Source organism: Erpetoichthys calabaricus, chromosome 14 (genome assembly GCF_900747795.2).
Source record: "Erpetoichthys calabaricus chromosome 14, fErpCal1.3, whole genome shotgun sequence".
NCBI lineage: Eukaryota > Metazoa > Chordata > Cladistia > Polypteriformes > Polypteridae > Erpetoichthys > Erpetoichthys calabaricus.
In genome coordinates this window covers 100,911,477-100,936,090 of record NC_041407.2, presented here as the reverse complement: position 1 = coordinate 100,936,090, position 24,614 = coordinate 100,911,477, and the positions used below count along the sequence as shown (strand labels likewise).

The 24,614-nt window shown below is 45.7% G+C and overlaps 1 protein-coding gene across 1 annotated transcript in view; it reads left to right on the top strand.

Moving 5' to 3' along the window:
- plcl5 (phospholipase C like 5) overlaps positions 1–17,454 on the top strand; it is a 141,882-nt gene extending 124,428 nt beyond the window's left edge. The window contains exons 5-6 of the mRNA XM_051918831.1: positions 10,420–10,529; positions 16,756–17,454. Of these exons, the coding sequence (XP_051774791.1) occupies positions 10,420–10,529; positions 16,756–16,947 (302 nt within the window). The 3' untranslated portion in view covers positions 16,948–17,454. The remainder of the gene's footprint in view (positions 1–10,419; positions 10,530–16,755) is intronic.
- Positions 17,455–24,614: the final 7,160 nt, after the last annotated feature.

Sequence of the window (24,614 nt, the reverse complement as noted above, 5' to 3'; positions counted from 1 at the left end):
ATGATTTATACAGGGCCGCACAAGTCGTCAGCGTCATTTATAGCTCCTTTCCCTCAGGTGCTTTATGGGTAGTTTTAGTATTAGGAGTAGCCGCTGTCATATTGTCATGTGTACAAAGGACAGTGACATTCTTCCTTGCAGATCTGGTCACATCCTCGCACCTCCATACGTATCTACTGAAAGGGCAGCAGTTCATTTAGGGGCAACAGTGAGTCAGTGACTTCAAGTCTTATGTAGTACCTTTGACATTTAGACAGCAGATTTACAATCCGTGTCATACTGTATATACTGTAGGTGATAAGGCCAGGGAGTGGTATTTGTTTCCACTATATAGTAAATATTCATTTTATATATATATATATATATACCTTTCACATCATTATCAATTTTATACTGCCTTTTATATCTATGTGATAAGGTTATATAGTGCTATCTCTTATCTTTATATACTAAATATTAATTTTATATAGTGCCTTTCATTATTTAACAATTTGAATGTTAGTGTATATAGTACCTTTCACGTCTATATATTTTTATATCTCTTATCTTTATATACTATATACTAAATATGAATTTTATATAGTGCCTTTCATTATTTAACAATTTGAATGTTAGTGTATATAGTACCTTTCACGTCTATATATTTATTTTATATCTCTTATCTTTATATACTAAATATGAATTTTATATAGTGCCTTTCATTATTTAACAATTTGAATGTTAGTGTATATAGTGCCTTTCACATCTATATATGTATTTTATATTTCTTATCTTTATATACTAAATGTTAATTTTATATAGTGCCTTTCGTTATTTAACAATTTGAATGTTAGTGTATATAGTGCCTTGCACATCTATATGTGTATTTTATATTTCTTATCTTTATATACTAAATATGAATTTTATATAGTGCCCTTCATTATTTAACAATTTGAATGTTAGTTTATATAGTGCCTTTCACATCTATATATGTATTTTATATTTCTTATCTTTATATACTAAATGTTAATTTTATATAGTGCCTTTCGTTATTTAACAATTTGAATGTTAGTTTATATAGTGCCTTTCACATCTATATATGTATTTTATATTTCTTATGTTTATATACTAAATATTAATTTTATATAGTGCCTTTCATTATTTAACAATTTGAATGTTAGTGTATATAGTGCCTTGCACGTCTATATGTGTATTTTATATTTCTTATCTTTATATACTAAATATGAATTTTATATAGTGCCTTTCATTATTTGACAATTTGAATGTTAGTTTATATAGTGCCTTTCACATCTATATATTTATTTTATAGTGCCTTTCACATCTATTTGATAATGTTCTATAGTGCTTTTTGTTACCTCAACTGTATACAGTAAATATTAATTTTACATAATGCCTTTCACATCTATATATCCATTCTATACTGCCTTTCATATCTAATAATGTACTACTGTACTGTTTGTTATCTATTTGCATTGTCTAAATGTTAGTTTTATATCACAAAAAACAAAGTCATATGAGCTCTGACCTTATGATCTTATATAGTGCCTTTCCATGATGATTGCAATCCAGAAGCACTTTTTAGATCACACCCACTTACTTCCATAGTTCAGCCATGAAAGGGTGGTGATGCATTAAGGGTCATACAAAGAGTCATTGACTGCCAGTACCGGTCACTCTAAACCCCAATATGAAGCCCTGAGTGGGAGTGGGCCCCCTCTGTGTCTGGAGTGCGAGCCCCTTGAGTTATTAGAACTGGTGGCCCTCGGTTTCCATAGTGCAGACGAGAGGAGTTGGGGAGGAAAATGTTCAAAGTGTGCATTCAGTAGTATTAGACTTCAAGGAACCAATGCAAGGTGGGGGTGAACTTTACCAGGGGGAATTCTGAAGCACTTACCACTTTTAAGTTACATAAACCGGGCCCCTCAATGTCTGGAGCAGTCTCTACCCCCAGGTGAGGGCACCCTAGGTGGCTACCTGTGTTGCCTGATAGATTGACAGGCTTTGAGGGCTGGAACCTTATATAGCGCCTTTCCCCAATGACATGCGGCTTAAGTCATGTTTCACTTGATTCTATTTTTCATCGATGTGAACCCCAGCAGGTCCAGCGTTTCCCTCAGAGTCGCAAGTATATATCTCTGCAGACTGGAGCCTCAAACCTAGAGCTCCAAGTAGGAGGAGTTGAATCAAATCAGTGTTCCAGGTAGGTGGAGTTGACTCCAATGGGCGGCCCAAGTAGGTGGAGTTGACTCCAATGGGCGGCCCAGGTAGGTGGGATTGACTCCAGTGGGCGGCCCAGGTAGGTGGAGTTGACTCCAATGGGTGACCCAAGTAGGTGGAGTTGACTCCAGTGGGCGGCACAAGTAGGTGGAGTTGACTCCAATGGGCGGCACAAGTAGGAGGAGTTGCCTCCAATGGGTGGCCCAAGTAGGTGGAGTTGACTCCAATGGGCGGCACAAGTATGTGGAGTGGACTCCAGTGGGTGGCCCAAGTAGATGGGATTGACTCCAAGGAGTGGCCCAAGTAGGTGGGATTGACTCCAATGGGCGCCCCAGGTAGGTGGACTTGACTCCAATGGGTGGCCCAAGTAGGTGGAGTTGACTCCAATGGGCGGCCCAGGTAGGTGGGATTGACTCCAATGGGCGGCCCAAGTAAGTGGAGTTGACTCCAGTGGGCGGCCAAAGTAGGAGGAGTTGACTGCAATGGGCGGCCCCAAGCAGGAGGAGTTGACTCCAATGGGCGGCCCAAGTAGGTGGAGTGGACTCCAGTGGGTGGCCCAAGTAGGAGGAGTTGACTCCAATGGACGGCCCAAGTAGGTGGAGTGGACTCCAGTGGGTGGCCCAAGTAGATGGGATTGACTCCAAGAGGTGGCCCAAGTAGGTGGACTTGACTCCAATGAGCAGCTCAAGTAGGAGGAGTTGACTCTAGTGGGTGCCAATAGAGTCTCGTCGCAGACCTCCAGAGCTCCGCCCACTTACACTGGGTTAACCTTAGGGTTGTGGAAGGGTAATCTGACTGAATGCTCTTCTTTCCAGTTGCAGTCTAGAACATTAGCCACTAGGGGGAGCTCATGACGTCTAACGGTGTCTTTACACTGTCGGAGTCCTCACGATACTCGGTTTGCACTTTTGCTTTGGAGGAGTGGGCTGCGTGTGGTGAGGCATTTTTTGTGGGGATGGGGTATTCAGCCCAATAACCTCTGACCTTACCAGTTTTTAAATTTTTTAAAATTTTCTTTAAATTTATCTTTTTGCTTCACATTCTCACCTGCTTGATTTATTATTGACCTCGTATGTCTCACCATCCTCCTCCACTCTGCACCCTGAGCGACCACTTTGGGGCGTCCGGCCATTTGCCTGCTCACCGATTTACAGTTAATGTGTCATCATCATCATCATCACTGCATTACAATGGAAGGTTCATCAAGATATTAATTGAATGGAGGAAATGTAATGCTAAAATGGAGCACCAGCTAATGCTTTTCAATCTGGCTTAAAAGCAGCCAGGACAAACTCATTTCTTTTATTGCACATGACAGCTGCTCAGCCTTTAGACTTTCATGTGTCACTCAATTGATATGCGGTTTTGTGATGCTGAGCCAGAGATCTGCAAAAAAAGACCCCAGCAGACATCCTAAGTAGGGATGGGAGGCAAGCAGAACCTCAAAAATGACTGAAACCCAGGAAAAGGACATGAAAGGCAAAGATGATGTCCGACCCCCCCTGTCTGTTGACACTGAACTGCCATACGGCTTTGTGCTCTTCTTGCTCTTTCCCAGAAGAGTCTAAAATAAATGACAATACCGGTTGGTGCACATCTGACTTTCTGGAGTTGGCTGCAGTCGAAGTGTCCTTCTGTGCTCGGCTCGCTGCTCTGAATGTCCCCCCCTGGTGTGGGGTTGTGCACTTAGCTCGCTGTCAGATCTGTGCTCAGCTTACTGTCCTGAATCTTCACAATTCGGGGAACTGAAGGGGGATTCAGAACACATCTGAGTTCGGCTCAATGTCCTGTTTGGTCACCGTCAGCTAGTGATGTCACATTACACGACTTCTAGTCATGGGGTATGTCAGACTTGCGGACTGTGTTTGCTTTACACAACTGAAAATCACAGGCCATGTCAAATCGCTGGATGTGTCCTGCTTGCCCCTTTTTTGGACTGTCAATAATAGCGTCTTGCCTTGACGGAGCCGGTGCTGTACAAAGGGTTAACTTGTACCACGAGTTCAGCCGCAATCTCATCCCATTTCTTCGTTTTTTCTTTCAGTTGTGGATCGTAACACACAAGACATCAGACTGCTGAGCTCCTCTTTTGTTTGAACCCGCGGTCCTTATTCCCCATCGCCGCATTCTATGCATTGTACTTCCAGATGAGCATTCATTGGTTGACAGCCCCCATAAACACAGTGCTGCCCCTGCGACTGAACGTAAAGTCATGGACTACTTGGACTGAGTCGCTGGGTATGTCAGACTAGACAACTGCCATCATAGGAGCGCACTGCTGACTGCCTTGACTCATTAAGAGTTTGTAAATGAAGGCTACAGTTGAAAATCGCCAATGTGACATGACCATAATGTAACATATAGCAGCTATAAATATGTTTACACTGGAAATAACTACACGTAACACCATACATCCGAGCTCCACTCGAAAAACACTAAGAGACAGATAAATATCTGTGTGGGTCAACCTGTAGAAAGTGGAGCGTATCTGAGTTCAGCTAGCTGCCCTGTTTGCTCATGAGGAGTTGATATAATTTCATAATAATCCACCTTAATAAAAGGATAAGAGTTTGTCCGTCGAGTTGCTATGTCTCTGTCATTCCAACAGATGGCGCATCACATACAGTTATAGTAATAAAATGTATTGCATTTTTCATTCCAACAGATGGCACATCAGAATCATTAACACGGCTTTTACGAATCCCATATCAAATGGCGTGTAACAACAACAACATTTATTTATATCGCACATTTTCATACAAATAATGTAGCTCAAAGTGCTTTACACAATGAAGAAAGAGAAAAAAAAGACAAAGTAAGAATTAAAATAAGAGAACACTAATTAACATAGAATAAAAGTAAGGTCTGATGGCCAGGGAGGACAGAAAAAACAAAAAAAAACTCCAGACGGCTGGAGAAAAAAATAAAATCTGCAGGGGTTCTAGACCATGAGACCACCCAGCCCCCTCTAGGCATTCTACCTAACATCCATCCATCCATCCATTTTCCAATCTGAACACAGGGTCACGGGGGTCTGCTGGAGCCAATCCCAGCCAACACAGGGCACAAGGCAGGGAACCAATCCTGGGCAGGGTGCCAACCCACCGCAGGACACACACAAACACAACCACACACACCAAGCACACTCTAGGGCCAATTTAGAATCACCAATCCACCTAACCTGCATGTCTTTGGACTGTGGGAGGAAACCGGAGCGCCTGGAGGAAACCCACGCAGACACGGGGAGAACATGCAAACTCCACGCAGGGAGGACCTGGGAAGTGAACCCAGGTGCCCAGGTCTCCCAACTGCGAGGCAGCAGCGCTACCCACTGCGCCACCGTGCCGCCCTTCTACCTAACATAAATGATCTCAATCAGTCCTCATTGAATTCAGGGTTTTCATGAAAGGACTTGATGATGACGGTTACGTGGACTTCTGGCCTTTAATCCATCAATGTAGGGACATCATGGTGCTTTGATTAGGTGGTGGTGGCGCAGGGTGCCACCACAGAAAACTGGAAAAAGAACAGAAGAGAGAGTAGGGGTTAGTACGAATGTATTATAAAAGAGACACATGGTGCAGTGCAAATGGTAACACTGAGGCCTGCGTTGATTTCTTAGATTTCAAACCATTTTAGACAGGCAACACAGCTAGCAAAAGGGCACTGTGTCTATGCATCTGTGTATCTGTGTTTCCGTTCAGTTGCTATTTGTCTGTCATTCCAACAGATGGTGCATCACAAAAGTTTGTAGCCATAAAATGCATTGCATCTGTTATTACAACAGATGCAATATCACAAACTTAACACTGCTTTTATGAATCCCATGCCAAATGGCATATAACAGAGTCCTGTGCATTGCATTTGTCATTCCAACAGAGGACGCATCACAAACATTTGTAGTAATAAAATACATTGCATTTCTCTTTCCAATAGATGGAGTTTCACAAACATTAACACAGCTTTTATGAATCCCATATTAAATAGCATTTAACAGACATATGTATTTCATTTGTCATTCTTACAGATAATTAGATACTTTATTAATCCCAAGGGGAAATTCACATACTCCAGCAGCAGCAGCATACTGATACAAAATACAATATTAAATTAAAGATTGATAACAATTTGATAGCATTTTATTACTACAAACGTTTGTGATTCTCCATCTGTTGGAATGACAGATGTAATGCATTTTATTACTACATGCATTACAAAATACATTCCAGTAGATGGTGCACTGCAAACATTAATGCTGAACACGCTGAGCTCCATGTCGATTGCTTAGATTTCAACCCATCTTAGATATGCAGCACAGCTAGTCCACCTTAATGAAAAGGATCAGTGTATCTGGGTGTCTGTTCAGTTGCTACGTCTCTGTCATTCCAACAGGTGGCACTTCACAAACACTTGTAGGACTAAAATGTATTACATTTGTCATTCCAGCAAATGGCTCATCATAAACACGAACACTTTATTTACAGATCACATACTAAGTGGTATATAACAGAGATATATGCATTGCATTTGTTATTCCAACAGATGGCACATCACAAACATTTGTAGTAATACAATTTTATTGCTACAAATGTTTGTGATGTGCCATCTGTTGGAATGACTGATGCAAGCGCCTTGAGCATGGGAATGGCGCTATATAAATAAAAAGTATTATTATTATTGTTATTATTAATAATGAATATAATTACTACAGGGGCGGCACGGTGGCACAGTGATAGCGCTGTTGCCTCGCAGTTAGGAGACCCGGGTTTGCTTCCCGGGTCCTCCCTGCATGGAGTTTGCATGTTCTCCCCGTGTCTGTGTGGGTTTCCTCCCACAGTCCAAAGATGTGCAGGTTAGATGTATTGGCGATTCTAAATTGCTTGGTGTGTGTGCCCTGTGGTGGGCTGGCACCCTTCCCGGGGTTTGTTTCCTGCCTTGCGCCCTGTGCTGGCTGGGATTGGCTCCAGCAGACCCCCATGACCCTGTAGTTAGGATATAGCGGGTTGGATAATGGATGGTGTGGAATATGACCCGGACACAGACAGGCAGACATGTTAGATTTACCCCACACACATTTATTGAGGGTTTCCATTGTACAAATTCAGCTCACAAGCCCCCAATACCCTTGGCCAACACACAATGCCTTCAGGCCGCCTCCTTCTCTCCTCCAGAGACCTCGTCCACTCCTCCACCTGACTCAAGTCATCCTCTGAAGGGAGGATAAGCACCTAGATGTGCTCCAGGTGTGTCCCCGGCAATCTCCCACCAACACGCCCCAGTTAAATAAGCACTCCGGGTGTCCCCTCTTTTCTTCCCCCCAGCACTTCTGGGTGTGGCGGAAGTGCTGAGGTCCAGGGTCCTACTGGTATTGGGGTGCCCCCTGGCAGTGACCACAGGCCCCTACAGTGTCGAGCTTCCCAGCTCTGTACCCGTGGCCCCCTCCTCCGTTCTTCTAGGGTGTCTTGGCTGGGTACCACAATGGATATATTACTACATGTATTACAAGATACATTCCAATAAGTGGTGCATTGCAATCATTAATGCTCACATTGTTGATTAGTTAGATTTCAACTTGTCTTAGAGGGGTAGCACAGCTAATTATAATATAATATAATATAATATAATATCCATCAATTTTCCAACCTACTGAATCCGAGCACAGGGTCACGGGGGTCTGCTGGAGCCAATCCCAGCCAACACAGGGCACAAGGCAGGAACCAATCCCAGGCAGGGTGCCAACCCACCGCAGGGCACACACAAACACACCAAGCACACACTAGGGCCAATTTAGAATCGCCAGTCCACCTAATCTGCATGTCTTTGGACTGTGGGAGGAAACCGGAGCGCCCGGAGGAAGCCCACGCAGACACGAACTCCACACAGGGAGGACCTAGGAACCGAACCCAGATCTCCCAACTGCGAGGCAGCAGCGCTACCCACTGTGCCACCGTGCCACCCTATAATATAATATAATATAATATATCCATCCATCCTCTTCTGCTTATTCGAGGTCGGGTCACGGGGGCAGCAGCTTGAGCAGAGATGCCCAGACTTCCCGCTCCTTGGCCACTTCTTCTACCTCTTCCGGAAGAATCCCAAGGCGTTCCCAGGCCAGCCGAGAGACACAGTCCCTCCAGCGTGTTGAATAATATAATATAATATAATATAATACAGTTGTACTTTATCTGTCTGTAAGTTTGCACTGGGTTGACCGTCAGACCTCCCAGCAGATCCGTGCCAATGGGTTGAACTGCAGAGGGCCCATCATTTCTGGGCCCGGGTGGCTGCCCCGTCTGCTCGCAGGCTTCTCTACTTCAGTACAATATAACACTGAGGTCGTTTAGCTGGATATATTTTTGCATTGGGGTGAACTCAGGACAAAATCTCACATTTGAGGTCAAGTCTCTGCTCTGTCCGGTCACACCAGGCTCAAACACAGCTTGGCATGCAGATCTGCCCTCAGCTGGCTGCCCTTTTCGTTCCCTTTGGGATGGAATACACCGCACATCTGGTGTGTCCCGAGCAAAATCCTGGAGCCTCTTAGGAGTTGGTCCCCATGACACTTCCTTAAGCGTCGAGTGGGCGATTCCTCAGATTTATTGCCTGCTGTGCTGACTTCCTTGTCATTGTTCATGGGCTGACAGCTGGGGAGAAGTTCACAGGACAGCAGCCAAAGGAGAAACAAATGACCAAGGTGTCGTAGTCAGCAAAGTGGCACCCCCACCTTCAGCCCGTCTGTGGTTTTGTTCGCACTCCCCTTGGGCCCCACAGGCACCCAGGAGAGATGACACAAGAAGGACGTGCGTCAATGGTAGAGAGCCACGCTGTCAATATTCCCACCTCACCAGCTCTCTAACAAGTTCAGACTCGCTGAGGAGTGGAAGTGAACGGTGAGGGCCCTTTTTTTTTTTTTGTCACACATGTGTAGTTGGGGCTCAAATGGAATGAGACCACTGGGGAGGAAGGGACATCCTTGCAGTAAGAAGCCCACTTGGTCACTGGAGTCCATGGAGTTCTCCTTTGGCTCGATGAGCTAAGATGGTGTCACTCCGTGCAGAGTGCAGACCTGACTTGATGTCCCAGGAACCCTGTGGGTGTGGCTGCCGGACCAAAATGCAGAAAAGGGAGGCGTCTTTTCCAGTATGTGTTACCATAATTGATACCCAGTGTCATCCATTAACATGGACCACCTCATCCCTTGAAGAGCCTGACCTTTTATTGTGAAGGATTTCCACTCAGAACCTTGTCAGTGGAGTTTGTCCTAATGAGCTTTTATAATGGATGCCCATCCCTTTTATTCTTAGTGAACCCCTGGTCTCCTGTCAAATTTGGTAACGGGTGACCAAGCTGATCCATGGCAGTGGACGTCTGCAAATGCATGACATTTGTCATTCCAACAGATGGCGCATCATAAACTTTAACAATGCTTTTACGAATCACATACTAAGTGGCATATAACAGAGACATATGCTTTGAATTTGTTATTTCCAACAGATGGCACATCACAAACATTTGCAGTAATACAGTTTTACAAGTCTTGTTTGGCAATGGCTGGCCCCTCTGATTTAAATTAGTGGACTTCTTTCCTCGAAGGGTCTGTTTTGTGTTTTGTGGTTCTTGGGCTCGGCAGTTTTGAGCCTATCCTATGGATTGCTTGACTCCAGACTGTCATAACAGATTGCAATGCCAAGTACCTGTGGGTGAGCTGGCACCCTGCCTTCAGATCCCAGTTTATCTCCATATGCGCCTTTCTCTTTGCGGCTCACAACTTGGCCAGCACTAAACATGCCGTGGGGTTTGTATGGCGAGGGAGGTGGGCTGTGTGCCCACTGAGCTGCAGTCAGACAGCCACCAGCCCGGGTGGGCCAGATGCTCGCTTTTATTCTGCAACGTGAAGTTTTTTAGCAATGTGCCCCATCTTGACGTTGTACATTCTCCTGTGAAATTTGCCACCTTGCTTTCCGTGGTGCTGAAAAGTCTTTGCTTATGACGTGCTGCCAGGTCAAGCCATCTGGCTGGTGGTTGCGCTCTGCCAAAAATTATTTTCGAGAAACAGCAAACCTCCCTCAATTTGAGGTGTGGGTGGCTGCTTTACCTCAGCTGACAGATTCTTTTCCCATAGATGTTGTTTTTGGAAGCCTGTGCCAGGGGCACGTGCCAATTCCTTTGCCCTGATGTGTTGATCTCCATGCTTTGTTCCAGGGATGGATTTCCATGAAGATCTGCACTCCATGGGGGTCCGAGAGGGTCTGAAAGGCAGAAAACTCCAGAAAGCCCTGGAGAGCTTTGCTTGGAACATCACTGTGCTCAAGGTAAGCTGCCCTGCGTGCCCGCGGCTTCACTGTCTCGGTGCCCTCTTGTAAAATGCGGCTGAATGCCCGCTTAGACTTCACAGTCTGTTGGTATCTGATACACTTCACTCTACGAGTAACAGAGCGGTCCGTGGTTATGGTCTGGCAGCACTTTGTGTTTGTGCCCACTCTGAAAGGCATTATATAGAAGACGGGCATCGTGCCATGTAACGCACTTTGTAAAGGTACTAATCATTAAAGAAGGCGGAGCAGACGGTAACGCTTTTGCCCGTGTATGTGGAGTTTACATGTTCTCCTTGTACGTGTGTGCGTTGGGTGGTGGGTGGTTTGGGGGTTGATGGGTGGTCCTTTCATATCCTAAAGAGCTGCTGATAAGGTAAAGTGGCGACTATGAACTGTCACCGAATTACTGAATGTGAATCTATGAGAAACGGGCACAAGTCCCGTCGTCCACAGTGGATTCCGACTTTATGTCCAGTGTGACCGGGGTTGGCACTTCTCGTTTTAAAATGCATGGATATTTTATAATGGAAAATTATATCTTAATACATAATTCGCCAGCCTCCTCACTCACTCACTCACGTCCGTCCGAAGCCGAATGCGCAGTCGCCTTCTGCGCACGTCCGAAGCCGAATGCGCAGTCGCCTTCTGCGCAGCTGCACGAAAAACCTTCGAGGCAGGCGGCGGATTTACGGCCGCAAAAATTCAGAGAAAGGCGACTTCGATTAAAGCTCTAGAGGCCTGAAAGGCGATTTCGACTACAGCTCGATGCCTAATTACGCATTCATTCAATACACCAATATCAGGTTTTGTGGTGCTTATACTTATTACTATTCCATATTGTACTGGAACATTCATCATTTAATATTATACTATAGGCCTGGAAAATTCATCAACTAACCGTACAAACATGTACAGTAATGAGTAAAGCGGACGACAATCATTACAAAACAGCTTCTTCGTTACTTATCACATGTTCTTCATACACTGCTGACACAAACTCGTGCCCGTTTCATCTTACGTTTTCGAAAATTGGAAAGGAGCAGATTTATTGCAATAACGAAAATACAAATGATACCCAATGGGCAACGAGATCAGAGACTGGCCGCGATTATTCGTGCACATCACCAGGGGGACTGAGCGCCAGAGATGAAGGTCTTGAGCCTCTGAAGACCCCCAATTCCCGGCGCCACTGGCCATTTCTAAACCCGTTCCGTGTTCATATCAGTTAGGGCAGCAGCGGCTTTTCCGTGTTGTTAATTAATTCAGAAAACCGTTTAGCTGCAGGTTGATTACGTCGGTTCTTCACAATAATAATGTTGTTCAATCAATTCGGTCTTACATATGCTGGCCTAACTGCTTCCCACTTCCATTTATCTCCACAGAGGGGACTTTTTTTTTTTCTTCCTCCTCTTAGTTAACTTACCTAAAGCACCAGGCGAGGGCGCTGCTCTTTGAGATGTTTGTGCGCGTGCGCTCTGCTCCGCCCGGCGTCTGACGGACTGGCATTGGACATCCGAGCGGCTGTCGGACAAGTGAAAGAAGAAAAGAAATCTACAAAATATACAAGTTCTAGCAACATCTCGCGTGTGGGAGGTATTTTCTACAAAAGAAGTAAATCCATCCATCCATTATCCAACCCGCTGAATCCGAACACAGGGTCACGGGGGTCTGCTGGAGCCAATCCCAGCCAACACAGGGCACAAGGCAGGAACCAATCCCGGGCAGGGTGAAAAGAAGTAAATGACAGTTAAAATTATAAAATGAAAATGCTGTCTCTCTTTTGCCATTTTCATTCTAATTATGACACTGACACAACAAGTTAATAATAATAATTCTTTACATTTATATAGCGCTTTTCTCACTACTCAAAGCGAGTTGGTAAGCCACCTGTGAGGATAATTTGGGGCCAGCACGGTGGCGCAGTGGTAGCGCTGCTACCCTGCAGTAAGGAGACCTGGGTTTGCTTCCCGGGTCCTCCCTGCTTTGAGTTTACAGGTTCTCGCTCTGTCTGCGTGGGTTTCCTCCCAAAAAATTGTCCTAAAATTGTGCTTAGTGTGTGTGTGTCCTGCGGTGGGCTGGCACCCTGCCCGGGATTTGTTCCTGCCTTGCGCCTTATGCTGGCTGGGATTGGCTCCAGCGGACCCCCGTGAACCTGTGTTAGGATATAGCGGGTTGGATAATAACTGACTGACAAAAAAAAAATGAAAAGAAAAAAGAGTGATTTAATTTTATTTTTAGAAATGTCACAAATTACTCTTCTGTGTATTTTATTTTATATTTAATTTTTGCAGCATCCTTACGCGTAGTCTTTGGAGAATAAACGGCAGAAGAGAGACTGCATTTTAATTATATACTTTTCATTTTCTTTTCTTGCAGAAAATACTTCCCTTACACGCAAGGTATTCGCGAAACAGTAAACCTATTTCGTACTTGAAGTCTCACAGAACGTTTCTCCGTTTTAAGATGGACGAATTCGCAAATTCGCTAATGCAGGTCAATGGGAAATTTTGAAACTTTAAAATTTTATATACATCACGATCTATTCGAGATCATCTCAACGTAAATGGAACTGTCTCGAAAATTTTCCTTTAAGAATAAGTGTGCCACGTCTCAACGGTAGTGGTCGACGGGGGCCGAGTGGTTTCATGTGGATGTGACGGACAGACATAGGTTTTCGCAATAGGCGCTTCACGCATAAATAATAATAATAATAAATAGTATTGTTGTTCATGTTATTTATATAGCTCCTTTCCCTTGCTCAGGGCATTATGCGAACGCACATAAAAATGCCTTCATTTTTTCAGAGGGGACTGGGTGGTCTCGTGTCCTGGAACCCCAGCAGATTTTATTTTTTTCTCCAGCCGTCTGGAGTTTTTTTTTTGTTGTTGTTTTTTCTGTCCCCCGTGGCCATCAGACCTTACTGGTTTTCTATGTTAACTAATGTTGTCTTATTTTAATTTCTTATTTTGTCTTTTATTTTTCTTTTCTTTTCTTCATTATGTAAAGCACTTTGAGCTACTTGTTTTGTATGAAAATGTGCTATATAAATAAATGTTGTTGTTGTTCAAAGGTCCACCTCCCTAATAAAACGGCGGTGCAGTTAGTAAATAAAGTCCCCGGATTTTTTTGGGCCGAGGGGTGGACGTAGGAAACAAGATGATGTCCCCAAATGGAGAATCTGTGCAAAATGTGTCGGAGATTTGCGCACCGGACAAACACACATTCGGTTTTCCATATTAGACTTGTACTGTTAGTGGCGCGTAAAATAGAAGATAGATTGCTTTAAAATGTTATTTCCGATCATTTTCACTGCCAAAGGCGTTATATATAACAAGCATTACTCACTTTTCAATGCACGATTCCTAATCATGTGAACTTTCTAGTAAAGCCGTCTGTGACGCAGTGGACTATAAAAGAACGAGATCCAGTTAGTAATGAGATAGAACAGGTAGTGTGGCGCAGTGCTTAAGGCTTTGGACTTCAAACCCAAAGGCCGTGGGTTCCAATCCCGTTACTAACATTGTGTGACCCTGAGCAAGTCACTTCACGCCTCTGTGCGCCAGTTCTTAAAAAAAAATGGAATCAACCGTATCTCTGATTCTGTAAGTAGCCTTGAGATAGACAGATAGATAGATAGATAGATAGATTATTAATCCCAAGGGGAAATTCACAAGGCATCAGTAAAGGCATCAGTCAAATAATAAGTGTAGTGCTTCTTGGGGATACCTGTAGTGAAAGGCGCTATATAATATACACATTAAAGGCGCGGTATATTAAAGAGGTGGGTTATTTCTAGGCGCCATTATTTTGTTGGACGAGATCCGCAACCGCAGAGAAACGTTTTAGATGGACCGTGAAATTGCGGAGAAAGGAGCCAGCCAAGCGATGTTAATGCTCTTTCAGGTTGGTGCAGGGATGCGACGGTGACTGCAATCCAATGCGGGAAAATATTTATAAGGGGTGAAAGTGGGGCGGGGGGGGGGGTGGGGGTGGAGCTGGGATTGCCGCAAAAGTACTAACGGTAATCTCAATAACTGGACAATAAAAATTAAAAACGACACTCCATAACGGCCCCACATCGGAAGCAACTAGCGGTCCAAGGCGTTTGTTCTGTAATGTTCCTCGCATTGATGCTATAATAACGAGAGTAAAATTACTTATTTGATTTAAGTTCTATAAAAACGAACAAATAACTGTAGTAGAGTAGTTTACTGAGGTGAATAAAACAGATGCAGTGAGAGGAAGAAAGAAGACAAGACGGAGAAATTCGGGAATTCAGTTTACCTTTCTGCTTCTGGATTTTGTCGTCAGTGGCTGCCCTCTAGTGGCGAGAACGAGAGCGACAAATAATACATTTGAAATAACTTCCTTCTGATTTGTTTCTTTGTGTGCATACTCTGTATTTGTATGTATGAATATGTATGTACGTGTGTGTACCTATATGTATATGTATATGTATATATATATATATATATATATATATATATATATAATATATAAAATAAGGGGCGGCACGGTGGCGCAGTGGGGGGTTCGCTTCCCGGGTCCTCCCTGTGTGGAGTTTGCATGTTCTCCCCGTGTCTGCGTGGGTTTCCTCCGGGCGCTCCGGTTTCCTACCACAGTCCAAAGACATGCTGGTTAGGTGGATTGGCGATTCTAAATTGGCCCTAGTGTGTGCTTGGTGTGTGGGTGTGTTTATGTGTGTCCTGTGGTGGGTTGGCACCCTGCCCGGGATTGGTTCCTGTCTTGTGCCCTGTGTTGGCTGGGATTGGCTCCAGCAGACCCCCGTGACCCTGTGTTCGGATTGAGCAGGTAGGAAAATGGATGGATGGATATATATAATATGGGCGGGACAGTGGCGCAGTGGGTAGCGCTGCTGCCTCGCAGTTAGGAGACCCGGGTTTCCTTCCCGGGTCCTCCCTGCGTGTAGTTTGCATGTTCTCCCCGTCTGTTCAGTTGCTATGTCTCTGTCATTCCAACAGATGGCACTTCACAAATACTTGTAGTACTAAAATGCATTACATTTGTCATTCCAACAGATGGCACGTCATAAACATGAACACTTCTTTTACGAATTACACACTAATTGGCATATAACCGAGGTATATACATTGCATTTGTTATTCCAACAGATGGCACATCACAAACATTTGCAGTAATGCAATGTTATTGGAGCAGCACGGTGGCGCAGTGGTAGCACTGCTGCCTCACAGTTAGGAGACCTGGATTCTCTTCCCCTGGTCCTCCCCGTGTCTGCGTGGGTTTCCTCCCACAGTCCAAAGACATGCAGGTTATGTGCATTGACGATTCTAAATTGTCCCTAGTGTGGGTGTGTGTGTGTTTGCGCGCCCTGCGGTGGGCTGGCGGACTGCCCTGGGTTTGTTTCCTGCCTTGTGCCCTGTGTTGGCTGGGATTGGCCCACTAGGATATAGTGGGTTGGTTGATGGATGGATATACTGTATATAATATATATATTGTGAGACTTGCCCGGACACCATCAGACAGACACCACATCTTTATTTTTAGTTCTCCAACACACAACACTGTCCCGCACAACACACTGTGCTCCTTGCCCTAATCACCTTTACACCGGGCCTTTCTCTCACTGTCCGTGGGCCGCCTTTTCCTCTCTCCACGGGAGCTTCGTCCTGCTCCCACTCCCGACTCCAGCTCCCTCATTGGAGGGAGGCGGCCCCTTTTATTCTCACCCGGATGAGCCCCAGGTGCTCTGCCTGACGACACTTCCTGGTGTGGCGGAAGTGACAGGAGAGCACCCGGAAGCACTCCGGGTGTCCCTGGAAGGATCATCGTCCATAGGTGTGGCAGAAGTAGATGTGTCCCGGGCTCCATGAGGCTCGGGGCGCCCCCTGGTGGTGACCAGAGGCCCCAACGGGCTTGAGCCTCCCTGCTGCCCCTTCCGTGGCCCTCTCCTGATCCAGTGTGGTTGCCCCCTCATGGCCCGGAGGACGAACACACCACCTCCCGGTCCTTTCAGGCATCCCGGCTGGGTCTGTCCCCCAGCCTCCTGTGACAATATATATACTGCATGTATGTGTATGTGTCATATAGCTGGGTTAAGTCCCCAGCCCCCCAGACCATGCTGTTGGCTACACTGATTGTCGTTTTGTTTTTGGACTCTTATCATACCTTGCCCACCCCCTTTTCAGACATTCTGGAGCCTGGTCTGAAGCTCACTTGTTCTTTATTTCTTTGTCTCTTTCAGGGTCAGGCGGATTTGCTCAAGCATGCCAAGAACGAGGCGCTGGACACCCTCCGGCAGATCCACAACGCGGCCCAGTCCTGCGGTTTGAGTAAGAACGGCTCAGCCTCACCAGAAGTGTTCCGTGCGCGGTCCGGAGGAGGTCTCGAACCGATTCTGGAAAAGGAGAATGGGAGCGACACCGGCTCTTGCTGATGGAAGTGGAAAAGCTGTCCCTTGGCCTGATGATCCATTTGGCACGTGGTCCTTTATCAAAGAGGACTTCCCAGCCCCTGGAGGGCTAAAGAAGATGTACAGCTCGAGGAGAAAAAGCAAGCCAGCCGGACCCCCACCACTCACTCACCCTCCCCTCCTTCCACCAGAGATAGCTGTTGTAGTTGAGCTGAACTTCTGCACGATCCGTGTGTGACGCCTCCTCACAAAGCAGCAGCTCAGTGTGGTTAAGGACATGAAGCAGGGCCATGAAGAGCGCCGAGTACAAGAAACACTGGAAGGTGACGGCAATAAACTGGAACTTCTTTTAATAATGTAATTAGTCACGTGTTCCTCCGCCCCGTCGGTCCTCAGACTCTGTTTAATTTAACATGCTGGTAAACGGGAGCTCACCTGTCTTAACCCTGACTTTTACACTGTTTATGGCTACTGTGAACCTTGTCTGATCAACAAATTATAGCAGGTCTATTAAAACTCTACCAAACTGGGCTGCCTTTGCTTGCTCATCTTCCTGTCCGAAGCCTTCATAACTAGACGGTCCTCCCTGCGGGATGTGAAATGGGGCGGGGTCAGCTGTAGGCGGGACTGGATAGCCGAGTGTGACCATATAAGACTAGATGTTTGTTGATGGGGTGGGGTCAGCTGTAGGCGGGATTGGATGGTCAGCTGTAGGCGGGATTGGATGGTCAGCTGTAGATTGTATTGGTCGAGTGTGACCATATAAGACTAGATGTTTGTTGATGGGGCGGGGGTCAGCTGTAGGCGGGATTGGATGGTCAGCTGTAGGTGGGATTGGATGGTATTGGCCAAGTGTGACCATATAAGACTAGATGTTTGTTGATGGGGTGGGGTCAGCTGTAGGCAGGATTGGATGGTCAGCTGTAGATTGTATTGGCCGAGTGTGACCATATAAGACTAGATGTTTGTTGATGGGGTGGGGTCAGCTGTAGGCAGGATTGGATGGTCAGCTGTAGGCGGGACTGGATAGCCGAGTGTGACCATATAAGACTAGATGTTTGTTGATGGGGTGGGGTCAGCTGTAGGCGGGATTGGATGGTCAGCTGTAGGCGGGATTGGATGGTCAGCTGTAGATTGTATTGGTCGAGTGTGACCATATAAGACTAGATGTTTGTTGATGGGGCGGGGTCAGCTGTAGGCGGGATTGGATGGTCAGCTGTAGGTGGGATTGGATGGTATTGGCCAAGTGTGACCATATAAGACTAGATGTTTGTTGATGGGGCGGGGTCAGCTGTAGGCGGGATTGGATGGTCAGCTGTAGATGGTATTGGATGGTATTGGCTGAGTGAGACCATATAAGACTAGATGTTCGTTGATGGGGCAGGGTCAGCTGTAGGCGGGATTGGATGGTCAGCTGTAGGCGGGATTGGATGGTCAGCTGTAGGTGGGATTGGATGGTCAGCTGTACATGGTATTGGCCGAGTGTGACCATATAAGACTAGATGTTTGTTGATGGGGCGGGGTCAGCTGTAGGTGGGATTGGATGGTCAGCTGTAGGTGGGATTGGATGGTATTGGCCAAGTGTGACCATATAAGACTAGATGTTCGTTGATGGGGCAGGGTCAGCTGTAGGCGGGATTGGATGGTCAGCTGTAGGCAGGATTGGATGGTCAGCTGTAGGCGGGATTGGATGGTCAGCTGTAGATTGTATTGGCCGAGTGTGACCATATAAGACTAGATGTTTGTTGATGGGGTGGGGTCAGCTGTAGGCGGGATTGGATGGTCAGATGTAGATGGGATTGGAGAGCCAAGTGTTGCCATATCAGACTAGGTGTTTATGGATGGGTTGTGGCCAGATGTAGGAGTGACTGGATGGCCAAGTATTACCCTACAAGACTAGATACAGGCAGTCCCCGGGTTACGTACGAGATAGGGACTGTAGGTTTGTACTTAAGTTGAATTTGTATGTAAGTCAGAACAGGTACATTATTTTAATAAATGTTATTGTTGACCGAGTGTAACCAAGTGCTCTGCTAATGAATGATGGAGTTTCACCTCTCTCGGACCTTTTTATTATTTCTACTTTATTTTCAATGGTGATGGTTTTTCTCTTCTTTACTGTATCACCAGCACAGATTTGTGTTTCAGAGACATTCTTGAAGGGTGAAGACAAAAGGTTAAGATGAGCTTGGTGTGGCCAAAGGCGGGTAGTGAATCACCCACCATCGCCCGAAATTCAACACGCAGCCATCCGAGGCACACTACAATGCTACCCCCCCGCCGCCCCATTCACACTAAATGGCCTCCGTACAGCCACAACCGGGTCACCGCTTGCAGCATTACCAGCCGCCCACCGAGAACGAACGGGGTAGCCGTGTGTGGTGGGTGGGCAGTGAAATGGCTTGCCACCAGGAGCTGCCCGAGGGTCACTACACTGCGTGAGCAGCGAAATCGCCCCCCTCCAGCCTCCGTCCAGCCACCGCTTGCAGCGTCCCCAGGCCGAAGATGACGGAGCGGCAGTTACTGAGGCGCATGCATCACAGCTGTGGCCCCATTTGTAAGTCGTAGGTCGGATGTACTGTAGATGGGATAGGATGGCCAAGTTTGACCGTTTAAGACTAGGTGTTTGTTGATGGGGTGTTGTCAGATGTAGATGGGATTGGATGGCCGAGTGTTACCATATAAGACTAGATGTTTGGTGATGGGGCAGGGTCAGATGTAGGTGGGATTGGATCACCTAGTGTTACCATATAAGAGTAGGTGTTAATGGATGGGTGTGGCCAGATGTAGGTGGGATTGAATGGCCGAGTGTTACCATATAAAATTAGGTGTTTGGTGATGGGATGGGCTCAGATGTAGACAGGATTGGATTGGCCGAGTGTAGATGGGGGTGTGGTCAGACATAGGTGAGATACCATATAAGATTAGGTGTTTGTTGATTGGGTGGGCTCAGATGTAGACAGGATTGGATTGGTTGCGTGTAGATGGGGGCGTGGTCAGATGTAGGTGAGATACCATATAAGATTAGGTGTTTGTTGATGGGATGGGGTCAGATGTAGGTGGGATTGGATTTATTTTTCGTCAGTATAATTTTACTACTTACTTTATTTAAAAATCTTGCACAACGTTTAAAGGTTATTTCCATGCTGCAAAGGAAGAAAGGTTAAAGACAGGCAGTTTGGCCCTCAGGTGTGAGGTGTGCAACTGAAAAGGAAAAAGTAGGTCATGTTAATAGAAGGAGGAAACAAAGCAGGCAAGTGAAAAGGAAAAGGTGAGTAGTTGGTGACAAAAAGCTGCCATCAGAGAAGATGAAGGGAAAGATGAAAGTGTTAGTCAGTGATTGAGACCTGGAGAAATATGAGAACCTGGCCGAGAATGAGCTGAGCTGCTTCTGCTTTTCTTTGAAAAGTGTCTTTGAAGGCCTGTGAAAGAACACAAACAGAGAGAGCAGTGTGGCTAAGATCAGGGAATGCGAAGTGACCTACGGCAGGCTTTGTGGGGGCTTTGATCTTAACAGCTGAAATGTGCTCCCTGAAAGGGTCCGCTAACTGTCTCCCCTCTCTAGATGGCTGGACACATCCAACAAGATGCGTAAAATCAGATTTTTAATAATAATAATAATAATAATAATAATTCTTTGCATTTATTTTAGACGGGCAAGAGGCTCCTTGTTTAATACGGAATTTTCCAGAAGGACCAAATTAGCAGGGTATTGGGGGTAACCTGTTTGCAAGTTCCATAGTGGTTTCTGTTTTAGCTGAAAGTTCCTGGTGAGGAAAGTGCCGAGAAGTTTGTGTTGGTTAATGGAAGGAGATTGAGGGAGAGATAGGAAGAAAGACTCCTGTGGAACGATCAGGTCATTGGTTGGATGATCAGTGGGAGAGAAGGCTTGTTAAGGGTGGAATGGGAGGACCAACTGGATGAGAGCATCATCATCCTTCTTTTAGAGTGAAAGGTCTATCCAGGCTTGATTGAGGGTCCTGTCCACAATATGGTTTTTAAACCCAGGAACACATCCAGCCTTGACCTGGCTTGCACACTCACAGACACATAAAACTATTAATGGAAGGTTTCTTCAACTGTGGGTCATGTTTTGTTGCCAGTGGGTCGTGATGATTTGCACAGTGATTCGTGGTGGGTTGGCACAGGTTGATCCGATGATCATCCTCGATTAACCTCCCAGCTCTGATGATCGCCAACGATTCTCCAAGGGATGTGCTTTGACAACCATCTGTGATTGTCCAAGGAGAAAAGCACTGATGATCGGTGATGATTCTACAAGGAGGACATACCAACTCCCCATCTCTGATGAGCGCCTGGGCATTTAACAAGGAATGGGTCTCGGTGACATAAAGAAGGACAAAACTGCAAAATCCCAGCCAATGTCCCCCGATGGTGATAATTGTTTAGCTAACAATGAATAAATGAAACCCAACAAAATACAAGGCACAAAATGATCAACTGTAACTCTCATAACACCGTCCAGAAACGTCCAGTTCCACAGGTGCAGATGATGATGATGATGATGAGGAGGAGGAATGGTGGAATGAAACTCCTTGTGAACGGGTGTCTGAATGAAATGCAACGTTATGTTCTAACGTGATGCCAAAGTATATGAAGGTTTGTACTGACTAGGAGCGCTCCACTGACGAAGACGTTTTTCAAGCCAGACAAACCACACATCCAAGTGGACACAAGACAAGAACATGAATCCAGAAAAATTGTAATTGAAATGGATTGTAATCCGGTTGTGGGGTGAATTGTTGTCACAAAAAAAGTCCTCCTTGCTGTTCTTCAGCTCCTTTTAATAATTGTGAGTGCTCCCCCCTGGACTTTCTCATATACTCAGATACAGGGATGGATATTTGGGGAGTAAACCGCAAGACAAGGATTATATTTTCATAAACTGCTCAAAAAAATTAAAGGAACATTTTGAAAACACATCAGATCTCAATGGGAAAACAAATCCTGCTGGCTATCTCTACTGATAATGGACTGGGGAACGTGTTAGGAACGAAAGGATGGAAGTGAAAATGATGAACCTACAGAGGGCTGAATTCAAAGACACCCTGAAAATCAAAGGGATCAAATGATGAGGCAGGAAGGCAGGCGAGTCCATTTGGCCGAAATTTCACTGCAGCAACTCCAAATCGTATTCAGTAGTTTGTATGGCCCCCACGTTCCTGTCAGCGTCCTAATGACATGATGGATGGTGTCCTGAGGGATCTCCTCCCAGATCTGGACCAGGGCATCACTGAGCTCCTGGACAGTCTGAGGTGTCAGATGGACCCAAACATAATGTCCCACCCAGAGGTGTTCTGTTAGATTGAGGTCAGGCGAGTGAGAGTGGGGGCCAGTCAATGGTATCAATCTATGCTTGCCACATGAGGCCGGGCATTGTTGTGCACCAGGGGGAACCCAGGAGCCACTGCACCAGCATTGGGTCTGACAATGGGGTCCAAGGATTTCATCCCGATACCTTATGGCAGTCAAGGTGCCGTTGTGTAGCCTGTAGAGGTCTGTGCGTCCCTCCATGGATATTTCTCCCCAGACCATCACTGAACCACCACCAAACCAGTCATGCTGAACGATGTCACAGGCAGCATTACGTTCTCCACAGCTTCTCCAGACCCTTTCACGTCTGTCACATGTGCTCAGGGTGAACCTGCTCTCATCTGTGAAAAGCACAGGGCGCCAGTGGTGGACCTGACAATTCTGGTATTCTATGGCAAATGCCAATCGAGCTCCACGGTGCCCACTAGAGGATGTCGGGCCCTCAGGCCACCCTCATGAAGTCTGTTTCTGATCGTTTGGTCAGAGACATTCACACCAGTGGCCTGCCTGCTGGACGTCATTTTGTAGGCTCTGCCAGAGCTCATCCTGTTCCTCTTTGCCCAAAGGAGCAGATACTGGTGGGTCCTGATGATGGGTTAAGGACCTTCTACAAGGGACACTGTCCAGCTCTCCTAGAGGAACTACCTGTCTCCTGGAATCTCCTCCATGCCCTTGAGAATGTGCTTGGAGACACAGCAAACCTTCTGGCAATGCCATATATTGATGTGCCTGCCATCCTGGAGAAGTTGGACTACCTGTGCCAGCTCTGTAGGGTCCAGGTATAGTCTCATGCTACCAGTAGTGACACTGAGCATAGCCAAATGGAAAACGAGTGACAAAACAGATGAGGAGGGAAAAATGTCAGTGGCCTCCACCTGTTAAAGCATTCATTCCTGTTTTGGGGGTCGTCTCACTGTTGCCCCTCATGTGCACCAAAGGAGCAGAAAGTGATGAACAAGCCCTTCTGCTACTTAACTGAGCAGATCAACAGCCCACAAGTTTCATTGGCTTGATGCTATACTCGGATTTAAAAGTGGTCTTTTAAATTTTTTTGAGCAGTATATTATGTACATTAAAGAACCATCAACAACAAATCAAATCAAATTAATGATATATTGAACAATTATTATAAAAGTAAAGTTGAATAAATCAGACTCTGCAGCTGCATGAATAAAAGGTAAAGCACCACTTCCAGTTAGCGGAAATAGCGCAAAAGTTGATAGAAAGCTATGCTTTGTACCTAATATTTGTAACACACACACACACAATTCCAAAAATGGTATTTTTAGACTCAGTGTGGTCTAAAATGTCGAGATTCATCAAAATCTCGACATCGAATTTTTGAACGATTACAATACTTTCCCTATAATACTCTGTATACGAGAAAGTAAAAAAGTAGTACCTCTGCTTGTTTCTTCCCAGCAACCCCTGTGCAAATCCAAAACTACCCAATGGTGTAGTACTCCTCGCTTGCTGGGATTTACAGTCCAAGTACGCAGTGCTTCTCTATCAATGAAGATACTCCTCATTCTAAAGTGCTTCATTACAGAAGTCACCCTCATCACTGCAGAGGCGGCCGAGTCTAAGAAACTGTGAAAGAAGTCGAGAATTTTTAGTATGGAAGGAGTTGTAGAGAAGGTACCAAGGGGAGTCGGTTGGCTTGTAATAGACAGAGGTGTGAAGCCCTGGAAAGCTGATAGAAAGACTGATATTTAAAAATTGAGTTGTGATGGAAACATCAACTGTCACAACCTGAGAGATGGATGGAAACTGGTAAAGCCTTTAATGAATTCCTGTAACTGGCTCCAAGAGCAAGAGATGGCACCAACACAACCATCAAAATGTATTTTTGGGACTGGTTCAGTATACGTAGGAAGATAAGAAACACTCCAGCACCCAGCCAACAACAGATATCAGCACAACTCGGTCCCATTCTGGTAACAATTGCAACACTCCAGACTTGGTCCAAAGAAGTTATCATCAAAAGAGAAGGTGCCAAGTGTAAGAGCCAGTTCTGCCAGTCTGATGAGGGTGTTCATGGGAGGATCCTGGACCAGACATGTGTTGAATGTCTGTCTGAGCTGCACAGTGGGCCCCCAGGACCCCAGGAGTAGGGGTCCCCTGCTCTCGAGTGCCTCTTTCTCTCGCAAGATTTGGCTCAAAAACTAATCAGCACATCGTCATCTCACGACAGGCTTAAGTTTCGAGTTTGGTGTTTTTCTGTCCAGTCGTTTTAACTCTCGACTGTCCTGTGAAGCACAGACACAGACACACACCCATCATCGAGATGTCTTCAGTATCAGGGGACCCTAAAACGTTGAGATCCGCCGAAAACCGAAGATTGAAATTTTTGACGA